General features: G+C 44.2%; 1 protein-coding gene across 1 annotated transcript in view; it reads left to right on the top strand.

Annotated features, from left to right (window-relative positions):
• LOC115464831 (oocyte zinc finger protein XlCOF6-like) overlaps positions 1-13,262 on the top strand; it is a 57,805-nt gene extending 44,543 nt beyond the window's left edge. Inside the window, exon 4 of the mRNA XM_030195189.1 lies at positions 11,277-13,262. Within this exon, the coding sequence (XP_030051049.1) occupies positions 11,277-13,210 (1,934 nt within the window). The 3' untranslated portion in view covers positions 13,211-13,262. The remainder of the gene's footprint in view (positions 1-11,276) is intronic.
• The last annotated feature ends 5,242 nt before the right edge of the window (positions 13,263-18,504 follow it).

Raw genomic sequence — 18,504 nt, 5'->3', positions numbered from 1 at the left:
CGCAGCCAGATGTGGTACGTTTTCTCAAGGGAGTTAATCACCTGCGCCCTCCTCTGCGCTCAGTGGTGCCTGCGTGGAATCTCAACCTGGTGCTAAGAGCCTTGCAGAAGCCGCCTTTTGAACCCTTGTCTAGGGCATCTCTGAAAGACCTGACGTTGAAAGCAGTTTTTTTGGTGGCTATCACTTCAGCCAGAAGAGTTTCCGAGCTCCAGGCACTCTCATGTCGAGAGCCTTTTCTGCAGTTCACTGAGGCAGGAGTGACTATTCGCACAGTGCCTTCCTTCCTGCCCAAGATTGTTTCTCGCTTCCATGTGAATCAGCAGCTCTGTCTCCCTTCCTTTCGTAGGGAGGACTACCCAGAGGAATACTCTGCTCTCAAATATCTGGATGTGAGACGAGTCATCATCAGATACTTGGAAGTGACCAATGATTTCCGGAAATCGGATCATCTGTTTGTCCTGTTTGCAGGTCCTCGTAAGGGTCTGCAGGCTTCTAAGCCTACAGTGGCAAGATGGGTCAAGGAAGCCATTGCAGCGGCTTATGTGGCCGCGGGGAAGGTGCCGCCTATCCAGCTGAAGGCTCACTCCACTAGAGCTCAGGCGGCCTCGATGGCAGAGGCCGGGTCCGTCTCCTTGGAAGAGATTTGCAAGGCGGCAACTTGGGCATCGGCCCATACCTTCTCCAGGCATTACCGCTTGGCTGTGGCTGCTCGGGCGGAGGCCCGGTTTGGAGCTTCAGTGTTGCGGTCAGGGATTTCAATGTCCCGCCCTGGGTGAGTACTGCTTCGGTACATCCCACCAGTCTATGGATTGATCAGCATGATGATATGGAAGGTAAAATTATGTATCATACCTGATAATTTTCTTTCCATTAATCATAGCTGATCAATCCATAGCCCCTCCCAGATATCTGTATTGTTTATATTCTGGTTACATTTCAGGTTCAAGTTTAGTCTTCAGTTCCTGTTCAGGAGGACTTCGTGTTCGTTTTTCAATGGATTCTTCAAGAGTTGCCCCATTACGTCCTCCAGGTTTATCGTGAATTCAGTAAGTTTCTCCGACTCGTCTGCTTGAAATACCTTTTCTGACACCGGTATCCCACCCAAATCATCCTCTGAAGATCCAAGCAAAGAATTGATTTAATCTCTCCGCTACGTCTTTGTCTTCCTTAATCGCCCCTTTTTCCCCTCGGTCATCCAGCGGCCCAACCGATTCTTTTGCCGGCTTCCTGCTTTTAATATACCGAAAAGTTTTTTTACTATGTTTTTTTGCCTCTGCTGCTATCTTTTTTTTTTCGTAATCTCTCTTGGCCTTCTTTATCTGCGCCTTGCATTTGCTTTGACACTCCTTATGCTGGTTGTTATTTTCAGACGGTTCCTTCTTCCATTTTCTGAAGGCGTTTCTTTTAGCCCTAATAGCTTCCTTCAGCTCACCTTTTAACCACGCCGGCTGTCTTTTGGACTTCCGTCTTTCTTTTCTAATTCGCGGAATATGTTTGGCCTGGGCCTCCAGGATGGTATTTTTGAACAGCGTCCACGCCTGTTGTACAGTTTTTACCCTCTCAGTTGCCCAGCTCTAAGTTTTTTTTTGTTTTTTTTTTAACCGTTCTTCTCATTTTATCATAGTCTCCTTTTTTAAAGTTAAACGCTAGTGTATTTGACTTCCTATGTATAGTTACTTCAAGGTTGATATCAAAACTGATCATATTATGATCACTGTTATCAAGCGGCCCCAGTACCGTAACGTCCCTCACCAGATCATGCGCTCCACTAAGGACCAAGTCTAGAATTTTTCCTTCTCTCGTCTGCTCCTGTTTCAGACGGTTCCTTCTTCCATTTTCTGAAGGCGTTTCTTTTAGCCCTAATAGCTTCCTTCACCTCACCTTTTAACCACATCACCTCACCTTTTCAACATTACAGCATTTTCAGAAGTTCTACCTGTTCAGGGTAAGGGAGAGCAGAAGCTGTATCCCACAACCTGCCTCAGTACCCTTAATATGATGCCAGCAGAGTAAACAGCTACACAGCTTCTAGTTACAGGTGGAAGATACTCATAGCAGTCTCTTACCTCCCTTGCACAGGGAGGGGGCATGAAGGGCCTGGACTGCAGAGACTTGTGGCAAAATCTCCACAGTGACCAGAGATGGAACAACAGAGCAAACAGAAACAAATTATAAGTACAGTTATACTCGGGGCCTAATTTGTAGGCAGAAAGGAAGTGGAACTAGGGGTGGGGCCAGGGCCAGAAGTCAACTTACTCCTACACACAAAAAGCATCAGATAAAAAGGAAGCTAATACGTACATAATATTTTTTAAATTAAATATCTGAAAGTGCAGTGTTAAATAAATTTTCTACACATTAAGAAGGAGAAGGAAGAGTCATGAGGGAGAGGGAGTCTCAGGGTATCTTTGGGGGGGGGGGGGGGTGGGGGGAGTCTGGACAAGGAATACAATAGACAGAGAGGATAATGGTATATAGAGCTTTAAGAAGCACCAGTAAGGCAGTGAACCTTTACCAACACATTAAATGTAGGAAAATGAAGAGGTTGGCTAGGACTAGACCATGAACGGATTACGAATGAGCATGGAGTATTTAAAAAGATTGGGGGGGGGAGGGGAGGGGGGAATAATAGTAATAAGGGGTTCAATTACGGAATAACGTAAGGTGTTACTATTGGAAATTACGGTTTGAGTTTAAAGTAACATGCTGACTATTGTTTCTTTCAGTGTGCATGGCAAAAGTGAAGGTAGTAAGGGGGGAGGGGGATAAGATAGGGTACTGTTATAAAAACAAAAATTGATGATAGCAACTTAAAAGATTAATGTACATAAGAACGATAGCTTTACAATTTGTTATGTATTACTACTACTACTACTATTTAGCATTTTTATAGCACTACAAGGCGTACGCAGCGCTGCACAAACATAGAAGAAAGACAGTCCATGCTCAAAGAGCTTACAATCTACTAGACAAAAAATAAATAAAGTAAGCAAATCATATCAATTAATGTGAACGGGAAGGAAGAGAGGAGGGTAGGTGGAGGCGAGTGGTTACAAGTGGTTACGAGTCAAAAGCAATGTTAAAGAGGTGGGCTTTCAGTCTAGATTTAAAGGTGGCCAAGGATGGGGCAAGACGTAGGGGCTCAGGAAGTTTATTCCAGGCGTAGGGTGCAGCGAGACAGAAGGCGCGAAGTCTGGAGTTGGCAGTAGTGGAGAAGGGAACAGATAAGAAGGATTTATCCATGGAGCGGAGTGCACGGGAAGGGGTGTAGGGAAGGACGAGTGTGGAGGGATACTGGGGAGCAGCAGAGTGAGTACATTTATAGGTTAGTAGAAGAAGTTTGAACAGGATGCGAAAACGGATAGGGAGCCAGTGAAGGGTCTTGAGGAGAGGGGTAGTATGAGTAAAGCGACCCTGGCGGAAGATGAGACGGGCAGCAGAGTTTTGAACCGACTGGAGAGGGGAGAGGTGACTAAGTGGGAGGCCAGCAAGAAGCAGATTGCAGTAGTCTAAACGAGAGGTGACAAGGGTGTGGATGAGGGTTTTGGTAGAGTGCTCGGAAAGAAAGGGGCGGATTTTACGGATGTTGTAAAGAAAGAAACGACAGGTCTTGGCGGTCTGCTGGATATGAGCAGAGAAGGAGAGAGAAGAGTCAAAGATGACCCCAAGGGTGTGTTACCAGGTGGAATCATCAATAAAAATGTTGACACATAAAGTAAATTAAATATCTGAATTTTCAAATTATATTTAGAAATATCACCCGCAGTAGTACAAATTTTGCAACATGATCAACAAAATCTTGGACTAATCATTGTTTTGTTTTTTTTTGTTTTTTTTTTAACATTTACACATTTGATACCATAGTGTTGTTCTCTGAAAATCTGGCAGCCGGATGGCATGAAGGAGTAGCTGGGTGGGAGCGGAGGAGAGCATACATTTCCACAGACGTTTGGTCTGACACAACAGCTAGGGCATTTCTTCTCGTAATGATTCTCTTGTCATCTGAGCAACAGCAACATAAATCTCTCCACCACCAATTACATTCCAGCTTATAATCGAAATAGAAAAACGCCTATATTGTGACCCAAATCGGGAGATGGACGTTTATCTCACAAAAACGAATAAAGCGGTATAATCGAAAGCCGAATTTGGACGTTTTCAACTGCACTCTGTCGCGGATGCGGACAAAGTTGATGGGGGCGTGTCGAAGGCGTGGTGAAGGCGGAACGGGGGCGTGGTTATCGGGCGATCAGAGATGGGCGCCTTTCGCCGATAATGGAAAAAAAATATGCGTTTTTAGCGAGAATTTAGGGCACTTTTCCTGGACCCTGTTTTACCACGAATAAGGGCCCAAAAAGTGCCCTAAATGACCAGATGACCACTGGAGGGAGTCGGGGATGACCTCCCCTGACTCCCCCAGTGGTCACAAACCCCCTCCCACCACAAAATATGACGTTTCACAACTTTTTATTTTCACCCTCAAATGTCATACCCACCTCCCTGGCAGCAGTATGCAGGTCACTGGAGCAGTTATTAGGGGGTGCAGTGGACTTCAGGCAGGTGGACCCAGGCCCATCCCCCCCCCCCACCTGTTACACTTGTGCTGGTAAATGGGAGCCCTCCAAACCGCCCCCCAAACCCACTGTACCCACATGTAGGTGCCCCCCTTCACCCCTTAGGGCTATAGTAATGGTGTAGACTTGTGGGCAGTGGGTTTTGAGGGGGATTTGGGGGGCTCAACACACAAGGGAAGGGTGCTATGCACCTGGGAGCTCTTTTACCTTTTTTTTTTGTTTTTGTAAAAGTGCCCCCTAGGGTGCCCGGTTGGTGTCCTGGCATGTGAGGGGGACCAGTGCACTACGAATCCTGGCCCCTCCCACGAACAAATGCCTTGGATTTATTCGTTTTTGAGCTGGGCACTTTTGGTTTCCATTATCGCTGAAAAACAAAAACGCCCAGCTCAAAAAAAGATAAACATCCATGTTTTTCGAGAATACGGTTCGGTCCGCCCCTTCACGGACCCGTTCTCCGATATAAACGCCCATGGAGATAGACGTTTTCCTTCTATTATGCCCCTCATTGTGAACTACAAAACATGAATAAATTCCAACTCAACATACACGTGGCAAACCTGACATAAAACTGTAGCATTAATGCCTTAGATTCAAACAGCAAGAACCGTACTTTTGAATAGGAAACATTACAAATGTTGCACTGGGCCTTAGAACACCAATACACCTACTACTGGTCAAGCAGAACAAGTGGGATTTCTATAGATCTCTCCACAAACTACATGTAGACAGCATATCACACCTCAGTCACAGGCAAAACACAGCAAGTTCCTTTATTATGTCAAGGGAGGAGTTATTTGTATTGTGCCTGACAAACTCAACCCTGGAAAAATATAAACAATTTAATTTACTCTTGTATTGAGCACAATACAAAGATACCAGTGATGCATATTTCCCCAAACTATGTTTGATATTTTAAAACCAAAATTCCCATCTACTAGACTGCAAAAAACTGTGAACCAGAAAGACTAGTGTTCTAGGCCAAGTTAAAATACTACTGACAAGTGCAAAGTGATGCATGTGGGTAAGAGGAACCCGAATTATAGCTACGTCTTGCAAGGTTCCGCGTTAGGAGTTACGGATCAGGAAAGGGATCTGGGTGTCGTCGTCGATGATACGCTGAAACCATCTGCTCAGTGTGCTGCTGCGGCTAGGAAAGCGAATAGAATGTTGGGTGTTATTAGGAAGGGTATGGAGTCCAGGTGTGCGGATGTTATAATGCCGTTGTATCGCTCCATGGTGCGACCGCACCTGGAGTATTGTGTTCAGTACTGGTCTCCGTATCTCAAAAAAGATATAGTAGAATTGGAAAAGGTACAGCGAAGGGCGACGAAAATGATAGTGGGGATGGGACGACTTTCCTATGAAGAGAGGCTGAGAAGGCTAGGGCTTTTCAGCTTGGAGAAGAGACGGCTGAGGGGAGATATGATAGAAGTGTATAAAATAATGAGTGGAATGGATCGGGTGGATGTGAAGTGACTGTTCACGCTATCCAAAAATACTAGGACTAGAGGGCATGAGTTGAAGCTACAGTGTGGTAAATTTAAAACGAATCGGAGAAAATTTTTCTTCACCCAACGTGTAATTAGACTCTGGAATTCATTGCCGGAGAACGTGGTACGGGCGGTTAGCTTGACGGAGTTTAAAAAGGGGTTAGATAGATTCCTAAAGGACAAGTCCATAGACCGCTATTAAATGGACTGGAAAAATTCCTCATTTTTAGGTATAACTTGTCTGGAATGTTTTTACGTTTGGGGAGCGTGCCAGGTGCCCTTGACCTGGATTGGCCACTGTCGGTGACAGGATGCTGGGCTAGATGGACCTTTGGTCTTTCCCAGTATGGCACTACTTATGTACTATGTACTTATGTAACAACAAATAATTCTTTTAGAGGACCCTCAAGACACTTTTGTAATTCACATATCCCAAAACTAACATATTCCAGTTCATAAATTCAGAAAGAAACACTTTTTTTTTTCCCCACCTGAGCATTTTATTTTTCCAATCGTGTTGGTCCCAGTGAGTTTGTCTTCTTCCAACTTTCTCCAGTGGCTGTCTTTGTCCTTTCTTCTCTCTCCTCTCTCCTTCTGTCTTCTTCTATTCCCTCACATCCATCTTTCCCTTTTAGCTCTTTCTCCCTTTCTTTTCTGCCTTTCTGTCAACGCAATTTTACTCTCTTCATTTTCTTTTCACATACCTGTCATCTTTTCATCATCTCTCCATCCCTAGCTCTCCAGTTTCTGATCTCACTCCTGCCCCAGTCTTCTATTCCGTCCTGTCACCTCACCATTACCACATTATTACCCTCACCACCCTCCTCTTGCTCATCTCCTTAACAAACACCTCCCACAAGGTTTCACCATGTTCAGCTTTTCCCTTTCCTCCACCTTTGTCGCTTTAGTATCTCATGTTTCTCCTTCTCTCTACCCACAGCTTTAGAGCCCATCTTTACTCTGTCCACAACTGTTGTAACCAAACATCTTCCGTCTCTCCCCCCCCCCCCATCATTTATAGCCTGTCTTCTCCCTGTACCCTCTTTATTCCCTACCCCAGTAGTTCAGCTTCTCCCCTTTCTGGCCTACAATGTAACGTCTTCTTTTTCTCGCTCTCCTTCCCCTCATAGTCAGCATCTTCCCCCCCCCTCCCCCTCTGTCTCCACTCAATCTTCTTTTCCTCTCCCCCAATTGTCAGTATCTCCCCTCTGTCTCCCTCTTCATATCTAGAATCCCACTCTCTTCCCTCCCCTTCTCCCCATAGTTTTCTCCTCCTCCCTATCCAGCTTTTCTTCTTCTCTCACCCACCCACCAATGGTCCAGGTTTTCTTTTTCTCCCCCCCCCTCCCCTCAGTCCAGCTTCTCTCCCCTTTGCCCCTTCTGAAATTCACAATGGGATCCCTCCCTCTAACCTGTCAGTTGTCTCCTGTTTTAAAGGTTGGTGGCAGCGAGCAGTGATTCACAACGCGTTGTTCGTGCTGATATCAGGAGCCTTCTGTTTGACACTTCCCGCTTCTGCAGAAACAGGAAGTTGCATCATACAAAAGGCTCTGATGTCAGCACGAGCAGCTCATTGTGAATTGTTGCTGACAACCTCTAAAACAGGAGACTGCTTTGAAAAGGTATACAGGTGGCTGGGGGGGGGGAGGGTAAGAGGGATAGAGGGATGCCATCACAAATTAGAGACGGTGGGGGGGGGGGGTGGGGGGAGTCAGAGATTGTGACATCACTTCCTGAGGCCAAAGAAGTACTAGAACACCGTTCTTCTCCATTCTGGCACAAATTAAGCCCTGGTTATATTCTTGCTCTGCCTGCCCCAAAAGGGGGCACAACCTGGACAGGGTGACCAGTCAGCATATATATACGTACACAGAAAAGGAATGCTTCTCACTCCCAGTTCCTTACTGGAAAGGAAGGTGAAGGCCCCTTAGTAAAACTGTTTTAGAAATCTGGCCTAGAGGGATTGATTTCTTCAACTGTGTAAATAAGGGCTTGTCAGATAAGGTTTTCCAGAGGTCTTGAAGGATCCTTAATTTCCAGTAAAGAAGCAGGTTAGTTTCATTCTGCATCACTCCACCTCTTGGAAATTGGAGTGACAGCTGTGTCCATATTGTGCACCTAATAAGCAGACATCTCACAAGTAGAATAATAAGGCCTAGGACGATATTCCCGTCAGGATGTCGATAGGCCGTTGCCTAGGAGCCCAGAGAAAGATCACCTAAAGTGGTTCTAGCTTAATTGATTATCACATTATCTTAACACGAACCAGTCGCTCTAGTTAAGACAAAATTTAAATTAATAATAATTATTTTTGTCTTTAACTCTCCTTTATCTGGATCGTGCTAAGACGCTCTTGCCAGATTTTCAATGGCACTATCTGGGTGAATACTGCTGAAAATCTGGGTATAACTCCTGCTCACTGAGTCATGTTCCTAGATAAGTGCCACTGAATCTGAGGCCCTTTATCTTTTATCTTGTTTTTTTAGAAACCTTTCTTCTTTAATCATTTTCAGACATTTAACAGGTTGACTATAAACATTGCCATCATATCTCTGTAAGATAGGGTGATGCCAGAATTGCCCTGACAATGGCTCTGTTGCCGTAGGAGTCTGGAGCTGGGGTTGTTACTTCATCACTGTCGAAGAAACTCCCTGAGAACACAGATTATCCCCTTCTCATTCAGACCATTCCTCATGGTTCTTATATCTCATCTTCCTACAAACTTGCGCTGGGTGGAGATGATCCAACCATTTGCAAATAGACCTGCAGAAGAATGGAGGTGTTGATGTCCCTGTACAAGTCGTTGGTGAGGCCCCACTTGTTCAGTTTTGTAGGCCGTATCTTGCTAAGAATGTAAAAAGAGTCGAAGCAGTACAAAGAAAAGCTACGAGAATGGTATGGGATTTGCGTTACAAGACGTATGAGGAGAGACTTGATGACCAGAACATGTATACTCTGGAGGAAAGGAGAAACAGGGGTGATATGATACAGACGTTCAAATATTTGAAAGGTATTAATCCGCAAACGAACCTTTTCCGTAGATGGGAAGGTGGTAGAACTAGAGGAAGTGAAATGAGATTGAAGGGGGGGCAGACTCAAGAAAAATGTCAGGAAGTATTTTTTTCACGGAGAGAGTGGTGGATACTTGGAATGCCCTCCTGCGGGAGGTGGTGGAGGTGAAAACAGTAACGGAATTCAAAAATGCGTGGGATAAACATAGAGGAGTCCTGTTCAGAATGAAAGGATCCTCAGAAGCTTAGCGGAGATTGGGTAGCAGAGCCGGTGGTGGGAGGTGGGGCTAATGCTGGGCAGACTTCTACGGTCTGTGCCTTGAACATGGCAGATACAAATCAAAGTCAGGTATACACATAAAGTAGCACATATGAGTTTATCTTGTTGGGCAGACTGGATGGACCGTGCAGGTCTTTCTCTGCTGTCATCTACTATGTTACTATCCGCTTATTTTCGAAAGAGAAAGACGCCCATATTTCGACCCAAATCGGGAGATGGGCGTCTTTCTCCCGTGGGCGAACAAATCAGTATAATCGAAAGCCGATTTTGGTCGTCTTCAATTGCACTCCGTCGCAGGAACGAACAAAGTTGATGGGGGGGGGGGGGGAACGGGTGGTGAAGGTGGGACTGGGGCGTGGTTATCGGTCGAGGAGAGATGGGCGTCTTTAACTGATAATCGAAACAAGAAGGGCGTTTTTGACGAGAATTTGGTCCGCTTTATTTGGACCCTTTTTTTTCAGGTCCAAGTCCCAAAAAAGTGCCCCAACTGACCACATGACCACTGGAGGGAATTGGGGATCACCTCCCCTGACTCCCCCCGTGGTCACTAACCCCCTCCCACCAAAAAAAACCCACTTTACAAACTTTTTTTTCCAGCCTGTATGCCAGCCTCAAATGTCGTATCCACCTCCATGACAGCAGAATGTGTTCTATCCTCTGACAGCCTTTCCCTGGTTCTGATGTGGTTCTCGGGTGAGTGTGACACCTTTTCTGTTATGCGCACTGCAGAGTCACATCAGCAATGCATTGTGGTGGGTGTAGGGTATTGGGCTCCGCCACTAGCTTGTGTTACATGCTCACGATGTTGGTAGTTGGTAGGCTCTACTCCCGTGGTGCTTTTCCCTCTGCTTACTGGGTCAGAGTGTGCCCTGTTTTGTTTCTGGTAGTCCATGCGGTAGTGGCCATTTTTGTAAGCCAGTTTTAGATCCCTTTCATGTGTTAGCCACGTTACAGAACTTAGTTCTTACCTTGAATGTTGCTGAAAGAGGGCATTATACAGCATTCTGCCAGCTCTGACCTACTGCTAATCTCAGTACCAGGGAGACTCTTTGCCAGTGGGGCACAACCTCTCATCTGCAGTTAATTGTGAGTAAACGTGCTTATTCCAATAAAGGATGTTTTTGTAAACATTAGTCTTCAGGTGTCAACTGGTGTGCCAAGATTATACAGCAGCAACAAGTCCTAGAGGCTTGCATGTATGCAGGTCCCTGGAGCACTTTTAGTGGGTACCGCAGTGCACTTCAGGCAGGCGGACCCAGGCCCATCCCCCCTACCTGTTACACTTGTGCTGGTAAATGGGAGGCCTCCAAAACCCATTGTACCCACATATAGGTGCCCTCTTCACCCCTAAGAGCTATGGTAGTGTTGTACATTTGTGGGTAGTGGGTTTTGGGGGAGGGGGGTTGGGGGCTCAGCACCCGTGGTAAGGGACCTATGCATGTGGGAGCATTGTGTGAAGTCCACCGCACTGACCTCTAGGGTGTCCAGTTGGTGTCCTGGCATGTCAGGAGAGTGTACTACGAATCCTGGCCCCTCCCACGGCCAAATGGCTTGGATTGGGACGTTTTTGAGCTGGGCGTTTTTATTTTCCATTATCGCTAAAAAAAACAAACCCCCAGCTCGGAAACGACTAAATCCATGGCATTTTGGTCCGTACAAACCGTATTTTTGAAACGGAAGATGGACGGCCATTTTTTTTTTTTTCGAAAATACGGTCTGTCCCACCCCTTCACATACCTGTTCTCGGACATAGACGCCCATGGAGATGGGCGTTCGATTATGCCCCTCCATGTAAATAAGAACATATCACTTTAAAGCCATACCTAGAACCTGTCCTTTCTCTTATTCTACACAGGTAACATTTTAGAAACCGCTCCTATCTTCTACCACATCAATAATGTATTTTGTTTGTATCCTCTAGATCAGCTACTCCCACAAGAAAGAAAGAGAGAAAAGAATCAACATAAAGATTCTGAAAAAATAGAACAAATCCAAAGACAATCGGAAAATGTCTGTGAGAATATTTTCCAAGGTCTTGAGAGGAAAAATGCAAAGAAGGATCACCAGGAATCAGAAGAGAAAACAGACACTGCAGGGTGCTCACTGGATGGAGTCACAAAGTGTGAGAGAACTTACAAGGAGCTCTCTAACATCAATGGGTACCAGAGACACTTACCAGAGAGACCCTTCCAAAGTACTAATAGTGATCACAGGGCTTCTTACCTTAAGAAGGGAGACGAGAGAAAAAAAGGCCAGGAAGAATTTACATGTACTTCATCTAACAGGTCTATCGATTTTGTATCTCCTCATGGTCCAAAGAACTTCCCCTGGTTTTCAAAGCTCCGATTACAGAAGAGAGGTCACTCACCAGTCAAAAGAGAGAAACTAGTTCCATGGATGGAATCTACTAATAAAAGCTTCGCTGTGCTTTCAACTCGAAAAACACACCGGAAGACCCAAACTGAAGAGAAACAGTTTCTGTGTACTGAGCGTAAGAAAAACTTCACTGAGCTTTCAGCACTGAAAAAACACCGCATGAGCCACTGTCGAGAGAACCCGTTTATATGTACAGAGTGTAATAAAAGCTTCCGTTGGTTTTCGGCTGCAAAACGGCACGAAATGATCCATACAGGAGAGAAACGAGTTGCATGTACTGAGTGTAATAAAAGTTTCTCTCAGCTTTCAAACCTAAAAAGGCACCAAATTAGCCATACGGGAGAGAAACCATTTTCATGTACTGAGTGTAATAAAAGCTTCTCTCAGCTTTCAAGCCTAAAAAAGCACCAAATGAGCCATACTGGAGAGAAACCATTTACGTGTACTGAGTGTAATAAAAGCTTCTTTCAGCTTTCACACCTAAAGAGTCACCAAATGAGCCATACGGGAGAGAAACCATTTGCATGTACTGAGTGTAATAAAAGCTTCTCTCAGCTTTCAAGCCTAAAAAAGCACCAAATGAGCCATACTGGAGAGAAACGAGAGAAACCATTTACGTGTACTGAGTGTAATAAAAGCTTCTTTCAGCTTTCACACCTAAAGAGTCACCAAATGAGCCATGCAGGAGAGAAACCATTTACATGTGCTGAGTGTAATAAAAGCTTCGCTTGGGTTTCAACGCTAAAACGGCACAAAATGATGCATATAGGTGAGAAACCATTTAAATGTGCTGAGTGTAATAAAAGCTTCAGTCTGCTCTCAGGGCTGAAAAGTCACCAAACAAGCCATACAGGAAAGAAACAATTCGCATGTACTGAGTGTAATAAAAGTTTCTGTTATCTCTCACGCCTAAAAAGGCACCAAATGAGCCATACTGGAGAGAAACCATTTACATGTGCTGAGTGTAATAAAAGCTTCTCTCGGTTTTCAACACTAAAACGGCACAAAATGATGCATATAGGTGAGAAACCATTTAAATGTGCTGAGTGTAATAAAAGCTTCAGTCTGCTCTCAGGGCTGAAAAGTCACCAAATAAGCCATACAGGAGAGAAACGATTTGCATGTACTGAGTGTAATAAAATGTTCAAACGGCTCTCTGCGCTGAAAATGCACCAAATGGTACATACAGGAGAGAAACCGTTTACATGTGCTGAGTGTAATAAAAGCTTCGCTCGGTTTTCAACGCTAAAACGGCACAAAATGAGGCATACTGGAGAGAAACCATTTACATGTACTGAGTGTAATAAAAGCTTCAGACTGCTCTCAGGGCTGAAAAGACACGAAATGAGGCATACTGGAGAGAAACCATTTACATATGCTGAGTGTAATAAAAGCTTCTCTCAACTTTCAAACCTAAAAAGGCACGAAATGATGCATGCGGGATTGAAACCATTCAAACAAAATACAAATAGAAAATAAGACAATCCAAAAGAAACTTCTACAGAGAACAAACAGGCACGGATCGCAAAGACACAAAGAAACGATACAAAGTAATAAACAACTTAACATCAAAATGGTAACTACACCGAATGCAAACCTCCCACATGCAGACAAACTTGCCAGATACTTTGATGAAAAAATTACCAATCTACGCAAGAATCTGCATCAGGGAAATATTAATCCAGAAACCTTCGTAAACAAACTAGGGCCGAACCCAAGGGAATACCAAGCAGACCATATTTGGAATAACTTCACTCATCTAAACACCAAAATAATAGCTCACGCACTCAGAAAATTCTCCTCCGCCCACTGCCAACTAGACACCTGCCCCAACTATATAGTGAAAAAAAACCCCTCATCAATACATCACAGAACTCACAGACCACCTTAATTATCTATTGAAAAAAGGCCCATTCCCACAGGATAGAGGAAATATCCTACTAACTCCCATCCCAAAAGACACCAAAACAAAAAATACCAGAAGACACCAAGAATTACAAATTGATAGCATCCATACCGCTAACAACCAAATTGACAGAAGGCATAGTCACCAAACAACTAACAGAATACCTCACTGATTTCAACATACTGCACGAATCTCAATCTGCCTTCAGACCTCACCACAGTGACCTCACCACAGTACAGAAACAATACTAACCACACTCCTGACCAGATTCAAGCAGGAAATAGCAAGGGGTAAAAACATCCTCCTACTCCAATTTGACCTATAAAGCGCATTTGATATGGTCGACCACCACATACTACTGAGAATCCTTGACAAGATAGGAATTACAGGAAAAGTACTCTCCTGGATCAAGGGATTTCTGACATCCAGAATATGCCAAGTCAAATCAAACTCAGATATATCTCTACCTTGGAAAGCGGAATGTGGAGTACCACAAGGTTCACTACTCTCACCTATATTAGTCAACCTAATATGACACTACTGGCTAAATCTCTCTCCAAACAAGGCCTCAATCCATTTCTCTATGCAGATGACATCACCATCATCGGGGCGCAAGGACGCAGAATGCCACTCGGTTCACCAATCTGGTAAGACCTCACAGCGCCATCTGTCACCTGCCCCCCTCCCCATCGGACTCTGGCTTGGCAGTCTCTAGCGGGTGCCCGTGCATCGCAATCCAAACGACTCTCCTCTAAATCCGTCCAGCAATGTTTGGTTGACATTTGGGTGGAAATTAAAATGTCCAAGAAAGAAATTTTGGATAGAATGGACGTCCTTAGTGTTGATCGTAGGGAGCTGGGAAGGGGGTGAGTGGAAGATCTGGAGGCATGTGTAGTGGAACATTCTGAGCAGCTAACTCAGTCTGAGTCTCGTCTTGCTTGGCTTGTGGATCAACTGGATGACTTACATTACAAACTGACCATTTGGAAAACTGAGGATGCAGAAAGAATTTAAGATTTCTTGGTGTCCATGAATCGGAGAACATTTCCACCATTATCCATCCTCTCTGTAAGCAGTTGCTGGGAGAGAGCGGTGGCATGGAGTCCATTATGCTAGAGAGAGCACATCGGGTTTTGGGGAAGCCAGTTGGTAATCAGCCCAGAGACACTGTTGTTCGCTTTGCTAAGTTCACTGATTATCAATAGAAATCAAACAAAATAAAACATGGAAAAGAAAATAAGGTGATACCTTTTTTATTGGACATAACTTAATACATTTCTTGATTAGCTTTTGAAGGTTGCCCTTCTTCGTCAGATCATAAATAAGCAAATGTGGTAGCTGATAGTATATAAGAGAAACATCAAAGCATTACTTTGACAGTCTGACAGAGTGGGAGGGTGGGGGTATGCATGGGGACATCAAAGCATTTCATTGATATTCTAACAGGATGGGTGTTGGTAGGTATCCTGTTAGAATATCGTTTAGCAGAGAGGGGCATTGAGTCTGCAATAGGGACCATCACGATTTCTGATCCCGCCCCTGTTTGGGCAACTCTCCCCTCTATCTGTGAAGGTGATAAGGATAGGAGATGGACTCTGAACACTACCCTGTTAAAAGATAATGAGATTGTAGCTGGATATTGAAATAATGTTGGAGATTACATGAAAGATAATTTGCACTTGTTCTCTTCTTTGGGAGTAGTGTGGGACGCGTTAAAAGCAGCCACTCGAGGTTATTTCCTTCAAAAAGCCAGTTACAAAGCACGTTTTCGGCAAGCTTTGTCTAAATGCTTATCCCAGCTTCGGAGCTTGGAAGAACAACATAAAAGATCTGGGTCCTCTCCTCTGCCATTTTCAGGGAGGTACAGGTCATACGTTTGCATTTAGACGGTATTTATTCTGATCAGGTTCAGTTTGTTCCAACCTTAATGTCACTGGTGTCATGGTAGGATGATAGGGGGTCGTGAATATAAGGTATTCTTGTTTACCTACCACTCTTCCTCCCACCTCCCCTACCACTCAAATTAATATCTGAGAGGTACAGAATAGGAGGAACTGGAGTGGTAGGGGAGGTGGGAGGAAGAGTGGTAGGTAAACAAGAATACCTTATATTCACGACCCCCTATCATCCTACCATGACACCAGTGACATTAAGGTTGGAACGCAACATCTCAGCCAAATATTCCACGACCAGAGCAAAGAGCAGTGGAGAAAGGGGATATCCAGGAGGGGAAACCATTTCAGATTAAATACGATGCACCCCATGATGTAGAATTCCACTTTCTTACTTGGCATCTGTATCCTAAAGTATTTCTAGTCACTACCAAATATCCAAACTGCTCTCAATTTGTTGCCAACCACATACATATGCTTAATACATGGTTGGATATGCAGTCAGCCACACCCCCAGCCAATCCCTCTAGATACAAGCGGGAATTATTGGACACCATTTTAGGGGGTACAGGAACTGCACTGGGAGCCCTTAATACAATTGATATGGAAGTGCTCCGGAATAAGATGGGATCCACAGCACAACATGCTTCTGAAGGGTTTACATCACAACATATTATTAATGAGGCTTCAGCTAAACTATCTAATGTAATTGTAGATACCTTTGCTCTTATATCACCTATTATAGAACAGAAAATTGTGACTTTAGCATATGAAGAATACAGGTTGGGAAAGAATATTTCATGGGCTATAGCCTGTGATCAAATACAGATCGAGCTTATTACTATCTTAAAGGAAATTCTAATCACGTCTAAGTTAGGCCACTGGCCACCATCTCTTGTTCAGATGGCTAGCGCCAAATTACCGGAATTTGAATTTGCTGTAGCTCACCTTGATTGGTGGACGGTTAGCGTTCCAATCTGTTCACAATAAGGATGCTTTATCTGATCCCATGGTCAGGACAACATACAGTTATTTACCCTGTTGTTAATATTGGTGTGCAAGTTAATAATGTGATAATGTATCCTTTGGACCATCTCGCAAGGGTGCAGCCCCTGGACAATAAGTGGACATCATTCAGACCAATGGACCCTAGCCTGTGCCAGCGAACGCACTTTCATTTCCAGTGTGAACCTCATCAGTTTAAAGAGAGTGACAGCTCCTGCTGGAACAATTCATCCTCCTGTACTCTGACTGCTGAACTTTTAGATTCACCCGCTGTCTCACATAGGGTATATTGCCTTGGAGCTGGACACTTTTGTTTTAATCTGTTCTTTCCTCAAAATATTTCCTTTTCAATTGCTCCCCAAGTACATGACATCCGCCTCCCTAAGAACACTGTGCTGTACAGTTCGAACTATTTACAGAACAATACTTGGTGCAGTCATACACCGCTGGTGTCCATCACCATTAATGAGACAACATATTCTGCACCTCTGGTTACCAATGACTCTATTGACATTCCAGATTTTATTCCATACGCTGTACATCCACTCCCTCTGGGCATGGGAGAAGAGACTTTACACAAACTACTGAACTTTACTGAACTCCATGCCTATATGGACCATTTGAAAACAACCTCCACAGAAGTGAATCATACCATCACCTATGAGAATGGACAAATTAGACAGACTGTTCAAAATTTGGTACAAGACTCCCATGTCTCAGTATGGGAACTATTCTTTGGATATTCACCTACTGCTGATCATGTCTTTAATGCTTTAATTCACCCTATCATTATTTTAACTAGTGTACAAGTATTGCTATGCATTGTTATGATTTTCATGTGTTGTAAACGTAGACATATTTACAACTCTGTGCAAAGTTTAACCTATAAAATACCCTCACCCCTATAAGGCAGCTATGCACACACAAACACACATATACACTACTTTCCTTCCCATCTGATTTTTTTTTAAACTACTTCCTTCCCAGCATTTACATTTTTAATCTGGCATGGTAATTTGGTTTTCTTTTTTAACAGTCCCATCATCTACTTTGGAGCCACTCTAGTCTGGCAGGTTAATTTGAGCTTTGTATAACGGGCATCCTGGTACCTGTAGGCCTTAACCTCCCAAATGCCTGCATCCCTTATGCACTGTCCATTCTGCTCTAAGACGGGTAAGGTGGCATATTAAGGACTGCCCAACCTAAGACACAAGGCTTGGACTCATAATGGGATTTAAACATCTCATTACTGTGGAGATATGAATTAGCAGGAATAATATAACTGGAGGTATGGGAACATGAGTCACTACAGTGACAGATCAGGTACCCAGGTTTGCTTCCATCTTGCCTCCATGAAAAAAAAAGGGGGTGGAGATGTCAGGATTGCTGGAAGTCAAAATTATTGCTGGACATACTTATCCTATATAATAAAACTCACCTCCAACGTTCTAAAGTGCTTGGGACCGTGGCTCCCTCAGCACGGAGGTGGTCTGCTAGGCAGCATTGAACTCAATGACATCAACAAACAAAGCTGAACGCAGGAACTGACCCTCCTGTCCCGCACTAACCAAAAAAAAAAAAAAAGTGAACACACAGGCTCCGGGCACCTCAGCAGGGGATGTGGACTACAAAGCAAGCTGCATAAAGCTTAGCAGACAACTTTCCTAACAGCAGGTACAGGGCAGGAAAAAAAGAGCACAATCGCGTGATTAAAAAAAAAAAAGAAAAGGAACTGAAAAACGAAACACAGAGAGGGGGGGGGGAGGACGGGATGACCCTGCACCTCAGACAGAAGGAAGGGGTCATACACACACACACACACAACACAACACATGGAGAGGGGGGGGAGAGAACAGAACCGGAGGGAAAGGGGAGAGGACAAATGTTAAACAAGGATGGATGGAGGGCATGGGCATGGGCAAAAGAACACAATCACAGGATTAAAACAAGGGAAAGTTACTGAAAATCCA

Source organism: Microcaecilia unicolor, chromosome 3, assembly GCF_901765095.1.
Source record: "Microcaecilia unicolor chromosome 3, aMicUni1.1, whole genome shotgun sequence".
Classification (NCBI taxonomy): Eukaryota; Metazoa; Chordata; class Amphibia; order Gymnophiona; family Siphonopidae; genus Microcaecilia; species Microcaecilia unicolor.
Note: the sequence above shows the minus strand (reverse complement) of the source record. Positions and strands in the feature narration are given on the sequence as shown.